At 41.5% G+C, this 20,985-nt stretch overlaps 4 protein-coding genes and 1 long non-coding RNA gene across 5 annotated transcripts; 2 read left to right on the forward strand and 3 right to left on the reverse strand.

Annotated features, from left to right (window-relative positions):
- The first annotated feature begins 1,272 nt into the window (after positions 1-1,272).
- Positions 1,273-19,305, forward strand: LOC115750727. The gene is made up of 2 exons (XM_048278761.1): positions 1,273-1,298; positions 18,014-19,305. The coding sequence occupies exon 2, from the start codon at positions 18,185-18,187 to the stop codon at positions 19,061-19,063; it is 879 nt and encodes a 292-aa protein (XP_048134718.1). The 5' UTR covers positions 1,273-1,298; positions 18,014-18,184; the 3' UTR covers positions 19,064-19,305.
- LOC115750749 (VQ motif-containing protein 8, chloroplastic) lies at positions 1,325-2,357 on the forward strand. The gene has a single exon (XM_030688296.2). The coding sequence runs from the start codon at positions 1,395-1,397 to the stop codon at positions 2,127-2,129; it is 735 nt and encodes a 244-aa protein (XP_030544156.1). The 5' UTR covers positions 1,325-1,394; the 3' UTR covers positions 2,130-2,357.
- On the reverse strand, positions 7,403-8,569 carry LOC115750719. The gene has a single exon (XM_030688242.2). The coding sequence runs from the start codon at positions 8,403-8,405 to the stop codon at positions 7,635-7,637; it is 771 nt and encodes a 256-aa protein (XP_030544102.2). The 5' UTR covers positions 8,406-8,569; the 3' UTR covers positions 7,403-7,634.
- Positions 9,490-12,247, reverse strand: LOC115750764 (universal stress protein A-like protein). The gene is made up of 5 exons (XM_030688321.2): positions 11,925-12,247; positions 11,716-11,807; positions 11,184-11,302; positions 10,522-10,597; positions 9,490-9,793 (listed from the first exon to the last, which is right to left on the reverse strand). Exons 1-5 carry the CDS (start codon positions 12,148-12,150, stop codon positions 9,782-9,784), a joined length of 525 nt encoding a protein of 174 aa, XP_030544181.1. The 5' UTR covers positions 12,151-12,247; the 3' UTR covers positions 9,490-9,781.
- LOC115750771 lies at positions 9,833-10,515 on the reverse strand. The gene is made up of 2 exons (XR_004016528.2): positions 10,217-10,515; positions 9,833-10,148 (listed from the first exon to the last, which is right to left on the reverse strand). It is a non-coding gene; the product is annotated as an uncharacterized LOC115750771 (long non-coding RNA).
- Positions 19,306-20,985: the final 1,680 nt, after the last annotated feature.

Raw genomic sequence — 20,985 nt, forward strand, 5'->3', positions numbered from 1 at the left:
AACTACACAGAAAAAGAGAAATTAGTGGCATATCAATGCTAATTTTGTAAGCATAGATTTGGGGAATGAAAAAAAAAAATAGTAACAAGATGTTAGATAAATGACATTTGATAAATTCTTCTCCTTATTAATCGTGGGAACAAACGTGGAATAACCAATGAAAACGTGCAAATTGGAAAATGCAATTCGTTCATGGATCATCTGATATTTCGGCTTGAGTTTTAAACGTCTCGCAAATGTCGCAAGCCGTGCAAATCTCTCATGTGGTGTGGAGTTTGCAAGTAGAAATAATCAAGAAATAGTTGCACGCATATATAGCCAACGCCTGTCGTCGCCACGGTGATGACCTCCGCCAAACTCACTATCGGCTGCTGCTGACCTCACTTGCATTTGATTGACATGGAAACTACGAATGCTATCATTTCTGATTTATTTTAGATAGCGTTAGAAGAAGCTCCGCATTTAATCTTTCCCGAGATTAGGATGATATTAAATGAATGGAAATTTATGTTTAGTGAAAATGGTATCTAAATAATAGTGGCATTATTGACATTGTTTCTTTTATTATTTATAAACTGTATTAGGTGATTTAGCTGCGCTTGAAAACGTAGCAACACACTATAATTGAGAAGTGTTTTTTGTCTAATGAAATAATAATTGCAATCACCGTGATACTTCTGGCTGTACTTTTGCACTTTTAGCTATGATCATGGTGGATTTCATTAGGAATTGCTACAATCGCGGCTAGCACTTTTAGCAACACAACCTACAATCATACGACACCTATATGATCGCCGCTAAAACACTAAATAATTACTGTTATAAGTGAAAATTTCTTATGGTGAATGCGTAGGAGGCAGAGGCGATGGTCAGGGGTGGCGTCATCGTGGAGGGGCGGTGGTGGTGAGCGGAACCGGTGAGACGGGGGCGACGGTTGGCGAGCGTTTGGGGGTTTAGACGTTTGTAATGAGAGGGGCAATTCGGTCTTTTGAAGGGGAATTTTGCTAGGTATTTTTTCTTCAGAAGAAGATAAATTTTACCTGGCGCAGGAGCCAGCTGGGAAGTGGCTGGCTAAGCCTAACCGAACGGCCAAGCCAACAGATCAACAACCCTAACATTCTCAGCTTCTCTCTCTCTCTCTCTCTCGCCGTGACATTTGTCAACGGTCAGAGTCGCCGGCTATATCTATCTCCATCTTCTTCCTCGCTTCTTCTTCTTCCTCAATAAAGCTTCCCTCAGCCCTATTACCACACCCCTTACCCTACCAACCGCCTCTCTCTCTCTCTCTCTCTCTCTCTACTGCAACGATTATATATTCATTTACATACATCACAGTCAGTTCTATCTCCTTTTCGATCACACTCAATCCCTGTCCCTTCTGATTTCTCTTCAGTATGCGCAACCAGATGGGCCCTGCAGAATTTCCTGGCCATGGCGATCTCAACACCGCCGCCGCCAGGAGGGAGATCAACGGCCCGCGTCCCCCGCTGCTGAAGATCCACAAGGACTCTCGCCTCATCAAGAAAGCCTCCTCCCATCGCTATCCCTCCTCCTCCTCCTCCTCCTTCTCTTCCAATAACTCATCCTCGTCTTGTACGTCCTCCTTGTCAAACCCCAATCATATACCCGCGGACTCGTCGCAGCACCAACCGCAGCCGCAAGGGACCGGCCCTGTCATCATCTATACACGTTCGCCGAAGATCATCCACACCAAGGCCCGCGATTTCATGGCCCTCGTCCAAAAGCTCACCGGGTCCTCGCAGTCCCATCACCACGACGGCCGCGAACCCGATCCAGCTCCGGACCCGCCTCAGCCGCAAAAAGCGCAGATGGATGATAACATCCCTCCCGACGAACGGGACGCATCGTCCTCAGTCTTGAGCGAGGGTAGACAAAGCAGCGCCGTTCCGGTGATCCACGAAGCCAACTGCATCTCCCCGATTCTGAGCCACCAAAACGCATCGATTTCGGAAATCCCGCTGTTCACGCCGAACGCCGCGGATTGTTTCCTGTCGCCGGGGCAAAGAATGTACAGATACCCTTATTCTGCTTACATGTCTCCAAGCGCGGCGCATCGGATGATATCGCCTTCTATATCCGAGTACATGAACGGAATGCCAGAATTCTGAGATGAACGAAGCGCATGAAGTGATTGGTGATCGAAGTTGAATAGAGTTGGAGATTATTAGCTTCTTTTTTTTCCTTAGAAATGATTGATTCGTTTCCTGTCCATACCTTCGAGAGCGATCTGTTGTATGACCATTTTTTTTTTGCGTTTCCCACGTGCTTTGCACTTGTTAGGGATTCAATGCATTCATTTTGGCCAATAATTGAAAGGGAGGGGTTGATCTTGAATCTCTCTTCTGGCTACGCTGACACCGATTTTACATACGAAACTAGTAGTAGAAGCGAACTCGAATGCATGTTACATAGATTGACAATTTAGGTTTTGTGTGTTTCGCGAGAAAATGAATGATTTAAAAAATATTTTTCGAAAAATGATTGTTTATATTGTTTGAAATTGTCGGTCAATGAGAAATATTTACATTGTATGGACGATAATTTATATCTAATCATTTTCGTTGACAATGAAAATGTCTTTCGTTCATTCACTTTTAGGAAGATGTATTCATTTTATGCAAAGTAAGCCGAGCCTTAGTGTCTGCTGCATTGCAATTTGTGGCATGAAAGGGAGCACTACAAGAGTATGCAAATGTTTTACATTCCTTTTTTTTTTATTTTATGTTATGGTCTTCAACAAGTGTTTTTATTTATTTATATAGTTTACTTTGTGGTAAACTCGAACATCAAGTACTGTATAAATGATTTTGAAAAAATTATCACAAAAATCCTAAGCCTATTACAATTGTGTCAATTTAGTCGTAAGCTTTTTTTTTTATAATTAAGTCTTAAATCTTTTGCATTTATGTCAATTTAGTCCTCTCGGCAATTTGGCATCGACGTGGACAAAATTTTAATAATAAATTTTTTTATTTTTTTCCTTTATCTTTCCTTATTTTCTATTCTTTGTAACCCACTATGGCTGGCGAGCTATGATCGGTGTCGCCGGAGCTCGCTGGCCACTAGGCAAGGGCCGCGAAGCCCTCACCCAATTGCAACTAATGAGGCCATGGCAAGGTTGTTGGGCGAGGCCACGACGAGATTGCCCTTGCCTAGATCTAGGGAAGGCCAAGTGATGGTCGCAGCCCTCGCCCAATGATCAGCGAGATCCGGTGACGCTGGCTACAAATAGAAAAGAAGGAAGGAAAAGAAAAATAAAAGGAAAGGAAAAATAAAAATATATATAATTAAAAAAATTTCCACATCAACATCGGCCAGCAAAGATGACTAAATTGACACAATTGTAATAAGTTTAAAACTGTGTTGGTAATTTTCCCAAATGGTTTTTGCTCCTCTTTTTGTTAGTAAAACAATGAATGCATCTTTTCATTGTTCTGTTGATTCTGTCATAGCGAAGTGTTAGTCCTCCCAAAATTCGATTAATTTACCGACAGATTAACGAGATCTTGCTCATAGATAGATCGGATATTAGGATTGATTAAATTGGATGTTAAACAGCTCAAAGTTGTCTTCATGTTTTTCTTTTGTAACAAGATGTTTTGAGGAACCCTGAATTCGTTTTCTATGTTTAACTGGTGAATTTCAGATCAGAGCATAAAATCACGAGACCAGAAGTGTACATTTTTTGGTGGTTCGGATTTTTCCTCCCGACTTTTAGTCTTTCGGATGCGAACTTCTTTGATGCCATATTTTGCGGGTTCTAAGCATTGTTCTGTTCAATAAATTATGTTAAGAGAACTTTATATTACAAGGATATATAACAATATAACTCTTAGCGAATTATGTATGTAACATCAAGAGGAAGCATCTCTTTTAAGGCGAGAAATTATTCCTAACAGAGGTTGTGAACACTTGTTAAACTCGTGGATCGAGTTACGAGGAACGAAATTTCGGTGGATGGACCAAGTCACCAAACAAACTAAATAGTCAAAAGGATTAAAAAATACAAATAAATGGGACAAGATTTGTTTACCCTCACTTGGTATCCCTGTCGTGGAATAATTGTTCAAAGAGTTATATGTTTATTATATGCGGCCAATTCAATCATAAGCCCTTCAATCGTGTTACTTTAGTCATAAACCTTTGACGATTTACCAATGTAGCCATTCTGATCAAATTTGATTCACGTGGATGCCGACAAGCTTAAGTGGCACAATCAACGCTAACGTGTACAATATTTGTAAAAAAAAAAAATCTTTATTTTACTATTAAGGGCCTCTAACATCCCTTAACAGCAAATAAAATAAAAATATAGACAGTGTAATATAATAAAAATATGAAAATTTAAAAATATTACAAAATTTGTTTATATCAGCGTCAATCATGCCACGAATGACAATCGGTGCCCAAGTCGACGATTTCTAGTCAAAATTGGCTAGAAGAACGATATTGACAAATTTTCAAAAAGTTTAAGACGAAATTGGCACAATTGAAAGGTTTGACTGAACCGGCCGTTGTACAATAGATTTAGGACTTTTTAGATAATTTTCCCACCCCATTAATGTCTTGATAAATCGTAATCGCTAATACATGAGTCATAAATTTAACTACTAGCTATGGATCTCCTCTACCGTTCATAGTACTCCCTCGGTGGCTCAATGAATCTCAATAATCGATTTCTAAAACAGTAACATAAGTTGAAATTTATCGAGATACCGAGAGGGGCACAGTTCCATGTAGTGAATTTTCATCCTTCGCGACTCCCCTTACTTACTATAGTTACTTAATTGATTATGAGGAGATACTAATGACCAATGGGCAAAGGATCTTATTCCCTACTAACTCGCGTGCGACACAAGGTTGCAACGCTCAAGTCGTAAACATCGAAGCTCTCAATTTTTCTTTCATTGACTCAGAGACATAATGTCACTCCCGACTAAATATAGCATATATAAAGGAAGCCTAAAAGTCGTAAAACAATCCTAGTTGAAACCTAATTAGATTGATATTTGAAAAGTAAATAGTACATTTAATTATCAGTAACTATCTTTTCCGCCAAGAATTGTTTCAGTCGACAAAATATCTTTCGCCAAAGATCGATCTTCAGTTTTTGTTAGATTCGAGTTTAGTGGCGAATCGGACACGAATATGAAAACATGACAAGAATCTAAACTAACTAAATATAAGGAAAAAAAAAAGTTACTCAAAGATGATAAATTGATGGATTGGAAAGTACATAGTTGTGTTCCTAATTGTGGATATCTTTACAATGATTCGACTTGGCTTTTCATAGCCAATACTTAAAGCAATTCTTTTCAGCGATTAATATTCAAATTTGAAATTACAACCGTATGCCCTTGTATAGGGCTCCACGGCCATGCTTCATAGCTGCACCTCATCTTATCTATAAAGCGGTTCTACTCTCGTAGTTATCGCAAGTTAGTCTTTTCCGCGAACTATCGGTATCTCCTCAATCGTGGTCTTCCTAGCTTTCAGTTTTCTACCTCTAGCATTTAGTTAAATTCGCTCAATATCAAACATCAACCAATCGTTATCGTATGTCAATAATAGCATTCGATCGTCGATATTTAAAATCTTCGACAAACTCTTTAGGTTGTTATATCTTACTAATAATTCTATTGCTTGATACATGTCTACATGTCGGTGCTATGTCCACAGTTCATACAGTCAACAAACTTTCTTCCCCAGGCCTCTCGCTGATAATCAAACCGACTGACACCGAGCTCTACATGTCGATGGCTAGCACAGTCAACAAACTTTCTTCCCTTGACCTCTCGCCGATAATCAAACCGACTAACACCGAGCTCTATGCTGGCATCATATCGATTAAAAGGATTTGGTCATGTTTCAGCGTCTAACACTATCTAATCATATAATCATAGAAAAAGGAAATAAAACCACCTAAGAAATGAATAAATGAAGGAATGCTTTCGACAAGTCGTATGAGCTGCACCATTCTCCCCCGGGTAAAGCTCGACCTTGACGTTTTAAGGTGCTTGCTGAGGAACATTTTTACCCACATCATCCCCAACTTTGGGAATCGTTCTTATGAATTAGTAACGACATTAGAGCTTTGGCCGGATCTTCAAGTATGCAGGTGAGATAAAACCAATCTTTTGTAGCTCAGCCCAATGAATTATGGAAGATCACCAGCACACAACAAGGAATCGAAAAGAAACAGTTCATGAAAAGAAAAGCTTAGAGAAATGAAAAATGTTTTGTAGAGCTTTATATTAACCCTTAGATCTTATGTTGGTTTTTCGTCCCGTAAAGAATTTGACTTAGGATTTAGAAAAGTAATCCCATATTAGCCTGCACTGAACATCTTGTTTAAGAATTTTTTTTTATCTTCTTATTTATTATGATATGACATAAATTTAAGGTTTGGAATACACTCGAATGGTAGAAGACTATGAAAGGAGCACGTCTCTTTCGCATTTGGAGATGCCCACATGTGCTTTTAAGACCGATTTGACTTATGTTTAAAGGAAAAAGATCATTTGTCCCTATCTTCATTTCACGTGCCTAACATTAATATCGCTTGGTCGTTTAAAAACCCTAATTTGACTGGCCATTCAACACGTGGCACGCGATTGCGTGGTCCAAGAAGCATGCTTTTTTTTTAATGTTGCACTCTTGATTTCTGGTTCCAGACCGGGGACCAGGAAATGTTATAAACGTGGACTTCTGAAACTCCATTTTTTTTTTTTTTTTTTGCTCAAGGCACCAACCGCAGCTCTGCAAGAGCAAATTCCTGGAAACTCCAATTCGCTTTTCTTTTCAATTTCTTTTGGCCGAACTCGGAAACTTCTTTCCACCCTTCACATTTAAAACGAGAATTGACCAAGACTTTCCATTTTGTCAAGAAGCAGAGTTCACATTGATCAAAATGTTCGGTGGGTGAAGATTTAAAATATCTCTTTTGGTTTTTCCTTGGAAGTTAAGGACTTAAAGTTGATCATTAGCTTCTATTGAACATACAAAAGAACATAATATGTAAGGGTAATGCTTTCCCTGACAGCATTGTAAGGAGAGATACAATCTCAACCGTAAATTCAAACATCATCACCGAGTGTTTTGCATAGAACATTCATTGATTGAGAGATCGTGTGGTCAGAAATAACTTTCAATCTTGTCAAACTAGCAGCTTTTTCCAATAAGTAATTACATCTTTACTTTTATATGATCGAACCTAGCCAAATCAAACAATGTATTGGTAATATGTACCCGACCTAGATAAAGTCGGTCCATTTAAAACCTAGACTAGCTACATTTTTTTTTTTTATGGTCAGTCGGATTACTAAATTGATTTGAATAATCTACGAAGATTGATGAAAAAATATCACAAATAAGAAATAAATGATGGAAATGTTTGCTTGCTTCATTATTGAAGAAGTATGATAAGAAATGGAACGAATGAATTTGTATATTTACACCATGTTCGTTCACACTCCTTTTCTCAATGGTTTACCGTTTTTTACTCCGACGACAATTATTACAAATTTGACAAACGTGAATCGCTACTTATCTGCGAGTCAGATCGTACCGCGTGGCCGGTCAGCCACGGCGGCTTTTCAGACAGAGAGTTTTCGTCAAGACTCATCGGAAGCGGTGACCTCGTCAGCGTCCCACCACCGTTCCGCATCAGCTCCCGACGAGTCCTCCACCGGCGAGATGACATTCCTAAGGTCTCCGACGGTCACCTCACCGCCGGCTCTCTGCTCCCACTCGGCGACCATGGCGGGGATCCGAAACCCGACCCGGCTGTCCCAGACGTTGAGCGCGATCTTCCCCAAGTTGTTCAGCCCCGCCGACATGACGGCCGCCGGCGACCTCGGCGACACCAGGACCTGGCAGAACCTCCCGACGAACTCTCCGTTCGAGTCTTGCAGCCGCAGCAGTCTGCTGTCCGACCTGTCCCAGAGCTTCACGACGCTCTTGCCCAAGACGAACTGGGACAGATTGTCGGCGAAACTGCGACGCCGCCGGAGCTGCGTGTCCCCGGAACCCACGAGCCGGAAATTAAAGTCCCCATGCGAGTGGCCGCCCGACGGGGAGGGAAGCTCTTCTTCGTCTGACAGCCCATCGTCTTGTTCCGACGATGACGAGCAAGTGTCATCGTCGCCGTCGCTATCGTCGAAGTCGGAGACGAGAGGTTGCCGAGCCGGGAGAGGAGTGCTTTTCGGGAATCTGAGGCCCGATAGCTTGACGACACGGTGGGTTAGGGCGCCGAAGCAAGCGAGCGTCGCGAGGATGATGGCGCTCCATTTGCAGACTTCAAAGGCTTGCGAACTGAACGCCTGCTGAGGCCACGATCGAGACAAGATCTGAGAAAGAAAAGGTGGGTTTTCCAGGAGATTCATCGGCCGAAAATGCGAGCCTTCGAGGAGGAGAAAAAAAACGATCTTTTGAAGTGGGAATTCGCGTTGGGTATGCGAAGGAGAACGAAAGCGTGGAAGGGGATGAAACAGAACCGTCTGGGGGTTTATAAAGAAGGTCAGAGAAGAGGGAATGGAATCATGGATAACGCCAGCCTTTCTTCTGGCGTGTGACGTGGAGAAATCTGAGTGGCGGCTGAGGAATATTTGATCCACGTCGGAAGGAAAAAGGCAGGAAAGATCGAGATGGAGGCAGGCTGAGTCAGCCATGACGATGGCTGCTTTCTCTTCTCTTTTGCTTTGATGTGCATCACATGGTCGAAAAAGGATGGATGAAGGAAGTTCTTATCGTTAGATCAGCCGATTGAGTTTCCACGTGGACTCTGCCATTGCCTGGTTTTGTGGGGAGACTCTTAGGTTTGTTTTGTTGGGAGAAACGTAACATTAACTTGGTCAAAGTCGACCTAACCGATACTGAAAGGTAGATGATGTCAAAGCATGCCTCAAAATGAAAAAATCTTTTAGACTTTGGAAGATTGATTACAGACATGACCACTAAAGCGACGTCCATCGGATATGTAAGCTCACTAACCCTTTCGAACACGACGGTACACTACAGCGTATCTAATCTATCAGAGACATTTCATCCTTTCATCAAACTTTTGCACAATAAAGAAGAGTCGCGTAACTTCTTATTCGTCGCTCCGACGGCGTTTGCCGATTAATTTTTCGGATTGGGCAAACGTCTCATGGCACGGGTCATTGCGAATTACTGTGGTAAGAAACCACTTGGGTGGCCCCAAGGGAGTTGTCTGCTCGAGGACGTGATTCAATGACCATGCTTCTCAAGACCCAACTGGAGGTCGAGTCCCTTCGAGCATTTAGGTGTCTTGTTCTCCTTACTATCTGTCGTATTATTCCTTGTGCAAGAATGTTCCGCCACCTCTCTCGCTCACTCGCATTCAAATGTACTAAGAATCTGATTTTCTATCAGCTTTATTCGATTCGCTCGAGTTGGAGTATTTGACTCATTGAAAATGGCCATGGATCCTAAGCATAGACAGAGTCCAGAACTTTTGCCAATTGCCCTGTGCAAATAGAAACAAGTTACAAGAGCGGTCACCGGTTATCTCGACCAGCAGCCAAAGAAAAGCGAAGGAAGGGCGTCGTGTTCTCGGCCCTGCCTGAAGACCGATCATCGCTTGCAGCATATCAGTATCTGGATAAACTTGCGGGAAAACTTCCATTGAGGTTCGAAATATTGGTCAGTCATACAACTGAACTCTGAGCAAAGAAAGAAAAAGGTCCAAACTGGGACTGGCAATTCTTTCCATCCGTAGGTGGTCGTCTTCTAATTCCTATCACTCGCTATCCTGCCAAAAGAAGTCATTACACCATGTCATACTCAAGCAGTATTAACTTCTTACTTGCATTTTTTACCAGAATAAGAGCAGCAGTTCACAGGACAAGATAAACTCCTTGGTCGAGACCATGAATTTGCATATCGAACATTTAGTACATGAAGGCAAGCATATACCGACTAAATACTGATAAATTAAAGGCTTGTATTGTATTAAATATTTAGTGTTCCTTCAAACAAATCTCTGATTAGCTCAAAGTAAATCTTCTGCCTTAAGTCCTGACATCTTTGGCCTAATTCGTGATTGTGGAAGCAGAGCAAACCTCAAAGGTCGCTCAATTGGTTTGAGCCGAAAGTCAAATGCTTTGCTAGTATATAGAAAGTATAACCAAATGACCCCCTATGCTTCCTCTAACTTGCAGATTTGCTGCGACACTCTATCCATTCTTTCCCTAATATATGCTCATAATTCACATTGAAAATTAACCAAACTATCGTTTCCATTCATCAGGAACAACCAGAAAATGATCAAGAGGGCATAGTAGAGTGATGGACATCTGTGGCATATGTGATAGTCCTTTGGAACATAATTCAGGCAATATGAAGTCACTTTGCTATATCTTGGAGCTGGTAAAGACCCCAAGGTGGACAGCGAGATTCAATTCGAGAGCATCCCTTATATTCATCACAGCATGCTGTCAAACATTTTTGTCACGTATTATAAGTTGAAGCTGCTTTTACCTCTGGTTTCCTCACCACGAGTACTGGGCATTTGGCATATTGAACACAGTAGCTGCTCACACTCCAGATTAGAGCCCTGTCATGGCACTATGGTTAGTACCACGTTCGCTTTCTGAACCTTAAGCATAAAGAGCCACAAATGACAGAGCAAACATTGCAAACTTGCAGAAGAAGTTAGAGTTCATTAGATTAATTCTTGAAGTGACAAGGAGCAGAAAATGCAAATTCATGATATGCAGAAAGCCAAGGAAAATTAAGGGCACACTGAACTAGTTGACGTAAATTGCAATCCAAGTTACTGAGAATTTATAGCGCAACTCTAGAAAATCTCAGCAGCTACTGTACAGATGGAAGTGGCGCGATGATAAGTACCCCAGGAAAAGTAAATTCATGTCACATTCCGAGCAGTGCTTCTGTGATTTATTCATGTAGAACTGTTTTTTGCATCTACTTAGCACATACATCGCATCGATTCACAGCTAAAGTCAGCATCCAGAAGTTCGTTTTCCAGGTTTTAGTCCTTCTCTGTGTTCATTGTGGAAATATATACAATGAATCATAAGCATGCTACGGCACACCTCAAAATTGTCATCGCTGCAGAAACCAAACAACAGCATCAAAATATCTCATGAGGAAGAGAGGGAAGTAATCGAAAACCGCACCTTTTTATCTTTCCTATCCCACGCTCGCCCATAATGAGAAGACTAACGTTGTACTTTAGAACGGCGTCGCATATGGCCACTTTAGGATCCCCGACATCTGCAATCGTTTCTGCCGTTACCTACATTTAGAGAGACTATTGGCATAAGACCAAAGTGCTCCCACAGATGCGGAATTTTGAAGCTATGAAAGTAATTCTTTCCAACAGGAAAAATCAAGTCTAACGGGGTTGTAGAGAACAAAATCGGCCCTTCTCATAGTTAAAGATGAGTCAATCAGCCGTATAAGAAAGAAACATGATAAGATATGAATGTTCAGTGTATTTAAAATGGTCATAGGAGGCAATAGCATAGCCCAAAGAAGCAAATTGACCAGCGAGAAGCTGTTCGATGATTTGCAGCAGAGAACTACAGACTTCAAATCTAAGTTGATTAAGATGCTCCACTTTTCAATCACTCAATGACGTCCCCTCACATCGGAAAGCTATAATCCCTTGCTATTGAAAAATCAGACGGAGTGTGGAGATGGTAATACCCCTCGGTTAGCACAAATTTCCTTAGCTCTATCCAAGTAGGCCGAAGTGAGCTTCTTATTGTTTGCTTCGACAGACTTGACCAAGTCCGGAACTGCAATACAGCAAACACGAGTCAGCTAGTGAGTAGAATTTCTACGAACTTGTGGACGATTGTCACAGCTAGAGTGAGAGAGAGGGAGGGAGGGAGGGAGGGAGAGCAGGGCTTAACTGGGCGAAACAGAGCAATAGACGCGAGCAGAGCCGAGGGAGGCTTGGAAAGTGCTGACGGGTCGAGGAGGAGGGTGGGCCATGAAGATGAGGAGCGTGGAGCGCTCGACGGACTCCTTGAGGTTGTCGAGCGCCCACATGAGCGCGTAGTGGCTGTGGTCGCCCTCGTCGATCGCCACCATCACGTTCCTGTTGCCGAAGCCATTGGCCAACAAAACATCCGCCATTATCGCAGCAAGAGTCTCTGAGTCGTCTTCTTTAGGGTTTAAGCACAGAACAGACACTGATGGAAGATGAATATGAGTTCCCCGGCTAAGGTAAAAGACATTTCCTAAAAAGGTAGTTGGGAAACCAGATGGCGGGAAGTTCAGGTGAGAACTGAGAACCACCAGTCAACCCTGTGAATTCCCGACCTCAACACAGCCACCTTAAAAGTTTCAAAAAATAAGAAAAACTTTTTATGGTTGCCAAAATTTCGACACGGGAATATCCTAGTATTTATTCACCTACGAAATAATTTTGTCAGAAATTAAGTCATTCGTACAAAAATAAATTGCCATAAAAATTATACGGCAGCCGGTACGAATGAGAATTGTGATACATTGACACGTCATTGCACATTTTTATATAAAATTTATTCTCTTCCCAAATTAAAATCTAACCAAAATAACGACAAGAGATCTCTTTATCTCAATTTAAGTTTTAGTGTACGCTTTTTTTTTTGGGGGCCAAACTACAATACTTATTAAGAATTTTGAAAAAAAGAACCTTCAATGGTGGAGAGTTTGCGTGGTGAAGAACGGAGATGGAAGGAGCGGCAGTCGCCTTGGGTTCACCCGAGCCCAGCAAGGGGATGGCATTCCTCGCCGGATCGATCGGCGGCGGTGTACAAGTCGCCTCCCCCTCTCCTAGGTTTCGCTCTTCTTTTTTTCCCCCTAGATTTTTATTTTCTGAAATTTTGTTATTGCGACATTAACGCTTTTAGTAGCAACTTTACAACTACGTCAGCATCTGAACCTTTTATGTCTTAATTTAGAATTGACTATATTTAAATCAGTTTAAGCAAATCGTAGTGAACCTTTTCTTTTTCAGGTAATAGAAGAAGATAAACTTGGCAATGCCCATGATAGGGCTCAGAAAGGGCCGGGTGGGCGGGCTTTGGCCCAATTTGTTCGGCCCCGGCCCAGCCACTGCTGCTTTGCATAGAAGATTGGCACGTAGTTATAAGACTATTCTCATTCCTGATGACTACAATTCCATAAACTTGTACATTACTTGTGATCTGTGTTGCGCGGAACAAACGATCGAATAATAAATAAACTTAACAAGAAAATAATTGGACACCAAATTTACGTGGTTCGATCGTAGAGACCTATGTCCATGGGAAGAGTAGCAACGAATTCAACTATGAAACAAGCAACACAAAAGAGATTACAAAACACACTCAAGTCATTCAAATACTCTTTATGTTTTCCAAACCCAATTACATTCAATAACTTACACAATATTTAGTATCACAATTCTTCACAAAATAATATCATAATTTCATAAAGGAATTAACAAATCTTACCACAAGATTTTCGCTTAAACACTCTTCGGTTCCATGGGAATGTAATTCATCGAAGAAGACCAACTTTGCAGCTTGAAAACCACGTCCAACTTGACTCTAACACCCAAAAAGGGACATATGAATTGTGATGGCAAATATTGGGCATTCATAAATGATAATATTATCTTTGGTCACGTTCTTTTACGAGCTTAAACTCGAGATATATTTTAACATTAATTATAAAAATGAGGCTCTTCAAGCTGGTTTCTTCACAACAAGAACAGGGCCCTTAGCATTGTGGATGCAGTAATCGCTCACGCTCCCCAGAAGTGCTCTATTGCAACAGACAAGCTTTGTTGTAACAAAGAGAGAGACTTGCAATTCTTCTCAACATGCTAGAAATTGAAGAACAGGACATTCCCAACAAACGCATGATCCTCGAACGGGCGCACGAGACAAGTTCGAGGAGCTCAGCAACAATGAGACACTCAATCCTATAGTCAGGAGCATTGAAACTGTCCTGACAAAGCACCTCCAACGAACTCGGAAGAAGAACAAGAGTGAACTGGGATCACGTTACAGCCGACAGAATCCGAATAGCGCTGACAGAGAAGGTATGGTCGAAAGCCGTAATATAGAACTTCGAGTTATCATTCTCGAGAGAAGAAAAACACAGGAGTTCGAAAAATAAGATAATCCCAATTCAAAGGAGCCTATATGTGGAAACATTCGACCGCGCAATCAAACTGGTATGCAGATTGTGACATGACTCACAGGACTTAGGGGCCAAAAGACTTAATAAGCGAGTTCAAATTAGCTGAAGGAAGCGTCCGCTCCCCATGTTTGGCACAGATCTTTTTCGCATTCTTGAAGGTCATTGATCAAATCCAAAGCTGTCGAAAACACATTCATCGTGAGCAGAGAAGCATCATCCCATGAGTTAAATCCCACCGTCGGCGGCCAAAGATGGTGGCACCTGACCACCCTAACTTCAGGCAAATTCTCGCCCGAAATCGGGTTCGCACGGCCTGGAGCCATCAGCCGTGAGGCATCATTAGAGTCTAGGGGCACGGATTTGTACAAGAGTTTCTCCCAAACTTATAGCGAAGACATGCCACCCCAACCTTGACCGGGGTAGGCTGAACCTGTGTGGAGATGGAGAACCATATACTTAATTCCAAAATGGTGGCGTTATCCAAAGACGTTCTTGAATGAAATCTTCATGGCTTATTCTAAACATTTTCCTTGGTGAAAAAACCCCTCACCAAATGTAAAATGGATGGCGCCCTATCGAAATCATTGAAATTTGCCATCAAGGATGGTACAAGGACAATCGACGAACCTTTTTTAACAACGGGGGATTATGTTATTTTATTGCTGAAAATACACGAGAATTTTATATACTATCAATCTAATTTATCTATCAAGCGATCACAATTTTGAGGTATCAAATGAATGGGTAGGGTCATGTCGGGTTTGGATCGAACCATATTCGCTCCGACCCATATTGATTTATTTAACCTGCGTTAACTCATTTTCATGCAGTACAAATCTAATGACACAATATCTAATACATACCCGATCCAATCCATAGTACTTAAATATATGTGGTTGCGGTATATTCGAGAATATAGAAAGTTTACTAGGAACAGGTAAGTTTTACCGTACAAGAGATTCTCCTCTTTATCGGGGAAAAAAAAAAGAATTTACGAGAAATAATTCCGAGGAATTAATATTCGTGTACTACGGGCTACGGCATTGATATTCCAACGTCCGACGGAATGAGGAACATGAGAGACATAAATAGGACGGCATCAAACCGACAAACCTCGTCCTTTCCTCGTCTCTGGCTTCCCACCGGTCCCATGAGATGCGTCCATATTTGCCCACTCTTTGTTTTACCTCGACGTGCGATTCGCTGCAGATGATTTAGTATTTACAAATTATCCACAATTTTATAGACTAGAGGGATCGGATTCCCACATTTTTTTTTTATAAATTTCGTAAAATTCATGAAATCTTTCGAAAATACTTAAATGTCGACATGCAAAGCTTTTTTCCGTTGCATTACGAAACTTAAAATTATATTTTCGAATTTCGAAAAGAGAATCGTAGGTAAATATGTGCATTTTAAAATGTTTCCCATCAATACTGGAGATAATTTCACAAATTATTTACGAATTTTAGTCCAGTGTGCAATGTCGCTAAACTTTAAATTTTTTCAAAGTAGCCCCCGAACTTTAGTCCGATGTGAAATGTCGTTTTTGAAATTTGAATTTGCTCGGTGCGGTCCATGAACTTTTAGCTCAATATGCAATGTCGTCCCTAGACTTTTAATTTATTTAATGTGATTCCTGAATTTTTAATAAATGTTCAATCTACTCTCTGTACTATACGAAAAAAATCTAATGTTATCCAGTTAACGGGATTCCCGGATTTGGCTTCCAATACGGTAAGTTTGAACGGTGGATGAAAAAATAACATTCCACATGAATTATCTATGCTAAAAAAATTAAAATTTTATGGATGACATTACACATCAAACCAAAGTTTATGGATTTGTATGCAATTTTCTCCTTTTACTATTATTATCTACAAGAGATGAGACTACTTCCACACTTCTCTTAGGTCGCGCCATATTGTGGTTACCCATTTGACTCTTTCGATCATGGGTTTAACATCTACATTAAGACTAGCAATTACAATTGCCAAATGTCATGTGGTAAACATACTAAAAAACCAAGAGGCTCGAAAGATCTGATGCTTAGATCCAATCCACTCCCTAATCAGGTCGCACCTCCCCTTAATTATACTTTCTAATCATGCTTTTTGCTTAGGGACAGCTAACATGGTTTTGGGAATAACTTAAGTGCGATGTGACCTTATTGACACCTTCCACCCCTTTTAGATGGTCCGTACGTTGTCATCGGACGGCTGCACCAAATTTCTCATCATCTCCTTTTCACTTTGCCGACAAATGACCTCATTGCTTTGTAACAAACAAATGGGTCGGGATCTCCTCCTAAGCATCTTTGAACAGTTTCTCATTAACGGGTCTAAACCCCGCTTTCAATAGATCTAACCTGGATTTTGGATTTTGCTTAAAGCCCTTTCAAATTAAGCTCTACCTCAGTATCGACAAAGTAAAAATCATTTTAGTCGGAGAAACTAGGGAAAAGAATTGGGGCATTACGAAAATGCTACGTTTTCAAAGTCTTAAAATAAAAGTGGATAGACAAATGAAAAAACCAAAGTAGACACTTGCGGCGAGGAATATACAGATCTAATGTCCACATGTTACCACAAAAATCAAGGCTATAGCCTCAAATTTCTACTAGAGATGGCAATTCGAGTTGCATACGTATGATTACAATCTGCTTTAGATGAGGCGTGTATACTATTTGCAAGCTGAAATACATCGTGAGGAACACGGAAATAGAACAGCGTAAGGATGTAGCTATCTTCATCTCGACCTTGCCCTATATCATAGCTCTTTTCTAATTTTCTATGTTCTAATCTGAAATTTAGAAGTTCTATCCTAGAATTAGATATTGAAACCCCAAACCAACCTCCCCCCCCCAAAAGCCTCACTTTCATTATCATTCCTAAAGCTTTAATTTTCCTCCTGACATGAGTAAAATGAATGATTTTAATTTTTTTTTTATATGTAGAATAAGATATCATCCTGATGCTAACAAGTACCCTAAAGCAGTGTTAAGCATACCTAATTAAGGGTTACGTTCACAAGTGTCTCGAGGGACTTGTTAGCCATACTTAATAAAGAAATGTTTTGATTTCCGACGTACTAATTATATGCTGGCACACACACACACATAAAAAGTTGCAAGCTCTCTTCTATTGACTAGTTAGCAGGTACGATGGGTACTCTATAAAAAAAAATCCCTTAATTAATACTGCGATTTTTCAAAACAGTGATTATACATAGTAGATGAATAGCCAATACATTCAAATTTTACTAATTATTTACTTAACTAGTGATCAATTTGTTGACGACATCCTCACTATAAAATTCTTTAGAAGAAATATGGGGTTATGCTTATGGCGGCAACAAGTAGACCAGTAAAATAGCAGTAGTTACGGAAAAATCAGAAGTATGGAAAAATGACAAAAAAAAAAAAACAAAGAGAGAGAGGAAATAGTAACATTGGAAACCCAGATGCTGATAGGGGTAGATGCTTTAATAGCCTTTCGGTGCTTAAATTCAACGGCTTCCTTTCTCTTTTCACTCATCACGGGCCAAAAATCTCTCCTTTCATTTTCTGCGTTTGCTCTTGCCTCCTTTCCCTTCCTCCCTTCCTTCCTTCCTTCCCCCATTGATTCAATCCAATCTCCCATCTCCCCTTCGATTTCTCCATTAAACCCATGATCCTGATTCTTCTCTTGCTCCCACACCACCGCTCAGACACAAAATCCCAAAAGCTTCGAAAGCTGCAGTTGCTGACTTCTTCTCGCCGCTCCTTTTGACTCCCAAACCCACCTCTGTTTCTCCCAACGCCACTCGATTTCACACCCCGACCCTTCTCTCTCTCTCTCTCTCTCTCTTTTTCAAACCCTCTTCGCGCTTCTCCACGTGCGTACTGACTACCGGAAGATGCGACGGGCTCTGTTCCTCTTCTGAGAGGACAGCTCGCGGTATACTCTCTCTCTTGCTCTGTTTTCGCTCTGTTTCTCTACACCGAGCGCGACCGGCAATGGCGATCGACGTTTGCTCGGAGATATCGAGCCCCGGTGTGCTCAGCCCTCGAATCTCCTTCTCCCACGATCTCAAGGGAAGCGGGGACGCCGTGCCCGTCGAAGAAGATGACCGCAGTCGCCACGAGAGGCTCGACCGGTCGCTGCTGGACTCCGACTTCGACTTCGACTTCTGTGTCGGTGCGTCGAGTTTCGTCCTCGAGCTCTGCCCTGCCGACGAGCTCTTCTCCGATGGCAAGATCCTCCCCGGCGAGATCAGGAGGGACAGAGTGGTAACTGCCGATCACCATAGTTGTCGTCAAATACCGTCGTCTCATCCTCCTCCTCCTCCTCCTCCTCCATTTAGGACTCCGATTTCTAGTGCTGCGTTCACGGAGAAGAAGAGTCTGAAGGAGCTCCTGTCGGACAGCTTCGACGATAGTGACGACTACGACGACGACGATGAAGAGGATGAGAAGCCTCCACCGAAGCCGTTCTGGCAGTTCAAGCGCAGCTGCAGCCTCAATTGCGACGTAGCCAAGAGCGGAGGACTGATCCGGTCATCCCTGCAGTTCCTCTCGCGGAGCAACTCGACCGGTTCGGCTCCGAATCCAAAGGACAAATTCGCCACCAAGGACAACCAGAGGCAGAATTTGCAGAAACAGCCCTCTATTTCGAGTCGAAGATCTTCATCGGAGTCATATCAATCCTCCTTCGGCATGCCATTTTCGTACACTTGGCCGCAATCACAAAAGCCTCCGACGAAGAAACGGCACGGACACGGGGTGAGGGTCAATCCTGTATTGAACTTTCAGCCTCATATCACGATAGGGACGGTGAGCTTGTTCGGGCTCGGCTCGTTGTTCTGTAACGGCAAGGTCAGAAAGAAGAAGAAGTGAGTGACGAACGATGGATTAAAAATCTGTTTATTAATTTGCATGAACACACAGAAGAAAGAAGAAATCAGCTTTTTTCACTTGCATTTTTTCTTATCGTGCACATGTTTTAGATAGATAGATAGATAGATCTCGTGGCGGTGTAGATCTGGGGGGGCTTTTGATGGAATCAGCATGTGATGAGGTTCTTGAAAAATTCCAAGGAAATATAATGTATGCGTCTCTGCGGTGGATGCATGTTTAAAGATCGAGTCTTGGTTCCTTCTACTTCTTCTTCTCTTCTTCGTCCGATGAATGATTTGAGAGAGAAAAACTACAGAGGAAAACAGAGAGAACCGGTTCATCGTATCATTATCAGCATGTCGTGGACACGGGAGACACTAGAACAAGAACAGGGGTGGCTCGTCCGCGACACACTCCATCAGTCCATCCCTCCCTTTGCTTTTTGGCTTTTTCTCTTTTTCTCTTTTCTGCTTTGTTTGGTCCGCAAGAATTAATGTGGGTTGTCTTTTGTTCTTTTCCGCTTTTGATTGGAGCTCGCTTGGCAGTTAGCTCTGTTGATTATAACAGGTAGGATGGTGTTGTGGTCATGGTGTGTTGGACGCCTTTTTTTTTTTTTTTTATTTATGGTTCTTTCTTTTTTTGGTCTAGGATTGGAGAGAATTTCGCGAAACCACCTCGGCAAAATTGATCAAGTTGACGCCTTTTTTCTAACAATGAGGGGAATAAGGAATTAGCGGATGAATTTGTTTTGGGTTAGCTTGCGGAAAGAATCCTCGGACCGGAGAGATATGAGTTCGATATGATCCGAGTTCGATAGATATTGATCGGTAGTCGGATGGCCATACGAAAATAAAAAAACAAACATTATGGGTTTTAAGCTTTAATTTTTCTTCAAAATCAAGCTACTATCCTCAATGACTAATTTTCTTTGTGTTTTAAGCTTTAATTTTCGTCGTTTGTTTTCTGTCATTTTCATATCCAAAAGGAGAAAATCGGGAAGGGAAGGCTCTCCAGGGTGCCGTTAGTTGCTCCAATCCGCAACGCCTCGTGTTCAACTTGCCAGTTCTGGTAAAACGCTCGACAATGCGTAGTGTTGCCTCGGATGCTATTTGTTGTGGGACTCGCTTTCGATTGGGAGTGTCGTCGACGAGCAAAACAAGCGGCAGAGCCGCGCAGGTCCACATCGACCAGCCAAAGTTCGGCGTCGTGGAGTGATGAAAGTTTAAGTTTTGCTTCAATTGAAGTTGGCTCCCCATACGATTTTGTCCGAGGTTTGAGTAAGAAACAGGTCGCGTATTTAAGAATGTGGGTGGGGAGAGAAGGAAAATTACCATAAAAAAATATAATCTATTGTAATTGTACCAATTCAGTCTTAAATTTTTTTTTTTTTGTTAATTGAGTCCTAGAAATTTTCAAATTTTACTAATTGAATCCATCCATTCAATTTTGGTAATTGATGACATGGATGTCAACCGTCCACCGGCCATCCTACGTGGCATTGCCGGCACCGACATTGATTTTTATTAATTATTTTCTTTTCTAATTTTATTTTCTTTATTTTTATTGTTCGGGGTCGGCGAGGGCGTCATCGAGCCCTTGCCGCGAGGCCTAAAGTCCTAGCCAAGTGCAAGGGCTGGCAAGCCCTCCCCCATCAGCCATTAACAATAAAATGAAAAGAACAAGACAAAAAAAAAATTAATACAAAAATTTTAAAAATAATTAAAAAAAAAAAAAACTCTACTTCACCTCTAATAGTGCCATGTATCGAAGAACAACCTACTTATGTGTCACTAATTTCCGGTTAAAATTAGTCGGTTAGATTCAATTGGTAAAATTTGTAAAGGTTTTAGACTCAATTGGCAAAACAAATGTTTAAGACCGAATTGGCACAATTGTAATCGGTTTAAGACTTTTTTGGCAAT

Source organism: Rhodamnia argentea, chromosome 5, assembly GCF_020921035.1.
Source record: "Rhodamnia argentea isolate NSW1041297 chromosome 5, ASM2092103v1, whole genome shotgun sequence".
In the NCBI taxonomy this organism is placed as follows: Eukaryota; Viridiplantae; Streptophyta; class Magnoliopsida; order Myrtales; family Myrtaceae; genus Rhodamnia; species Rhodamnia argentea.

What these genes read in the sequence shown, in the direction of transcription:
- LOC115750749 (XM_030688296.2), top strand. Translation starts at nt 1,395, where the DNA reads ATGCGCAACCAGATGGGCCCTGCAGAATTTCCTGGCCATGGCGATCTC.
- LOC115750719 (XM_030688242.2), bottom strand. Translation starts at nt 8,405, where the DNA reads ATGAATCTCCTGGAAAACCCACCTTTTCTTTCTCAGATCTTGTCTCGA.
- LOC115750764 (XM_030688321.2), bottom strand. Translation starts at nt 12,150, where the DNA reads ATGGCGGATGTTTTGTTGGCCAATGGCTTCGGCAACAGGAACGTGATG. An exon ending in CTATTGCTCTGTTTCGCCCA is followed by an intron (nt 11,808 to 11,924) that starts GTTAAGCCCTGC and finishes GCTGTATTGCAG; the next exon opens with TTCCGGACTTGGTCAAGTCT. An exon ending in GGGATAGGAAAGATAAAAAG is followed by an intron (nt 10,598 to 11,183) that starts GTGCGGTTTTCG and finishes GTGCCATGACAG; the next exon opens with GGCTCTAATCTGGAGTGTGA.
- LOC115750727 (XM_048278761.1), top strand. Translation starts at nt 18,185, where the DNA reads ATGGCGATCGACGTTTGCTCGGAGATATCGAGCCCCGGTGTGCTCAGC.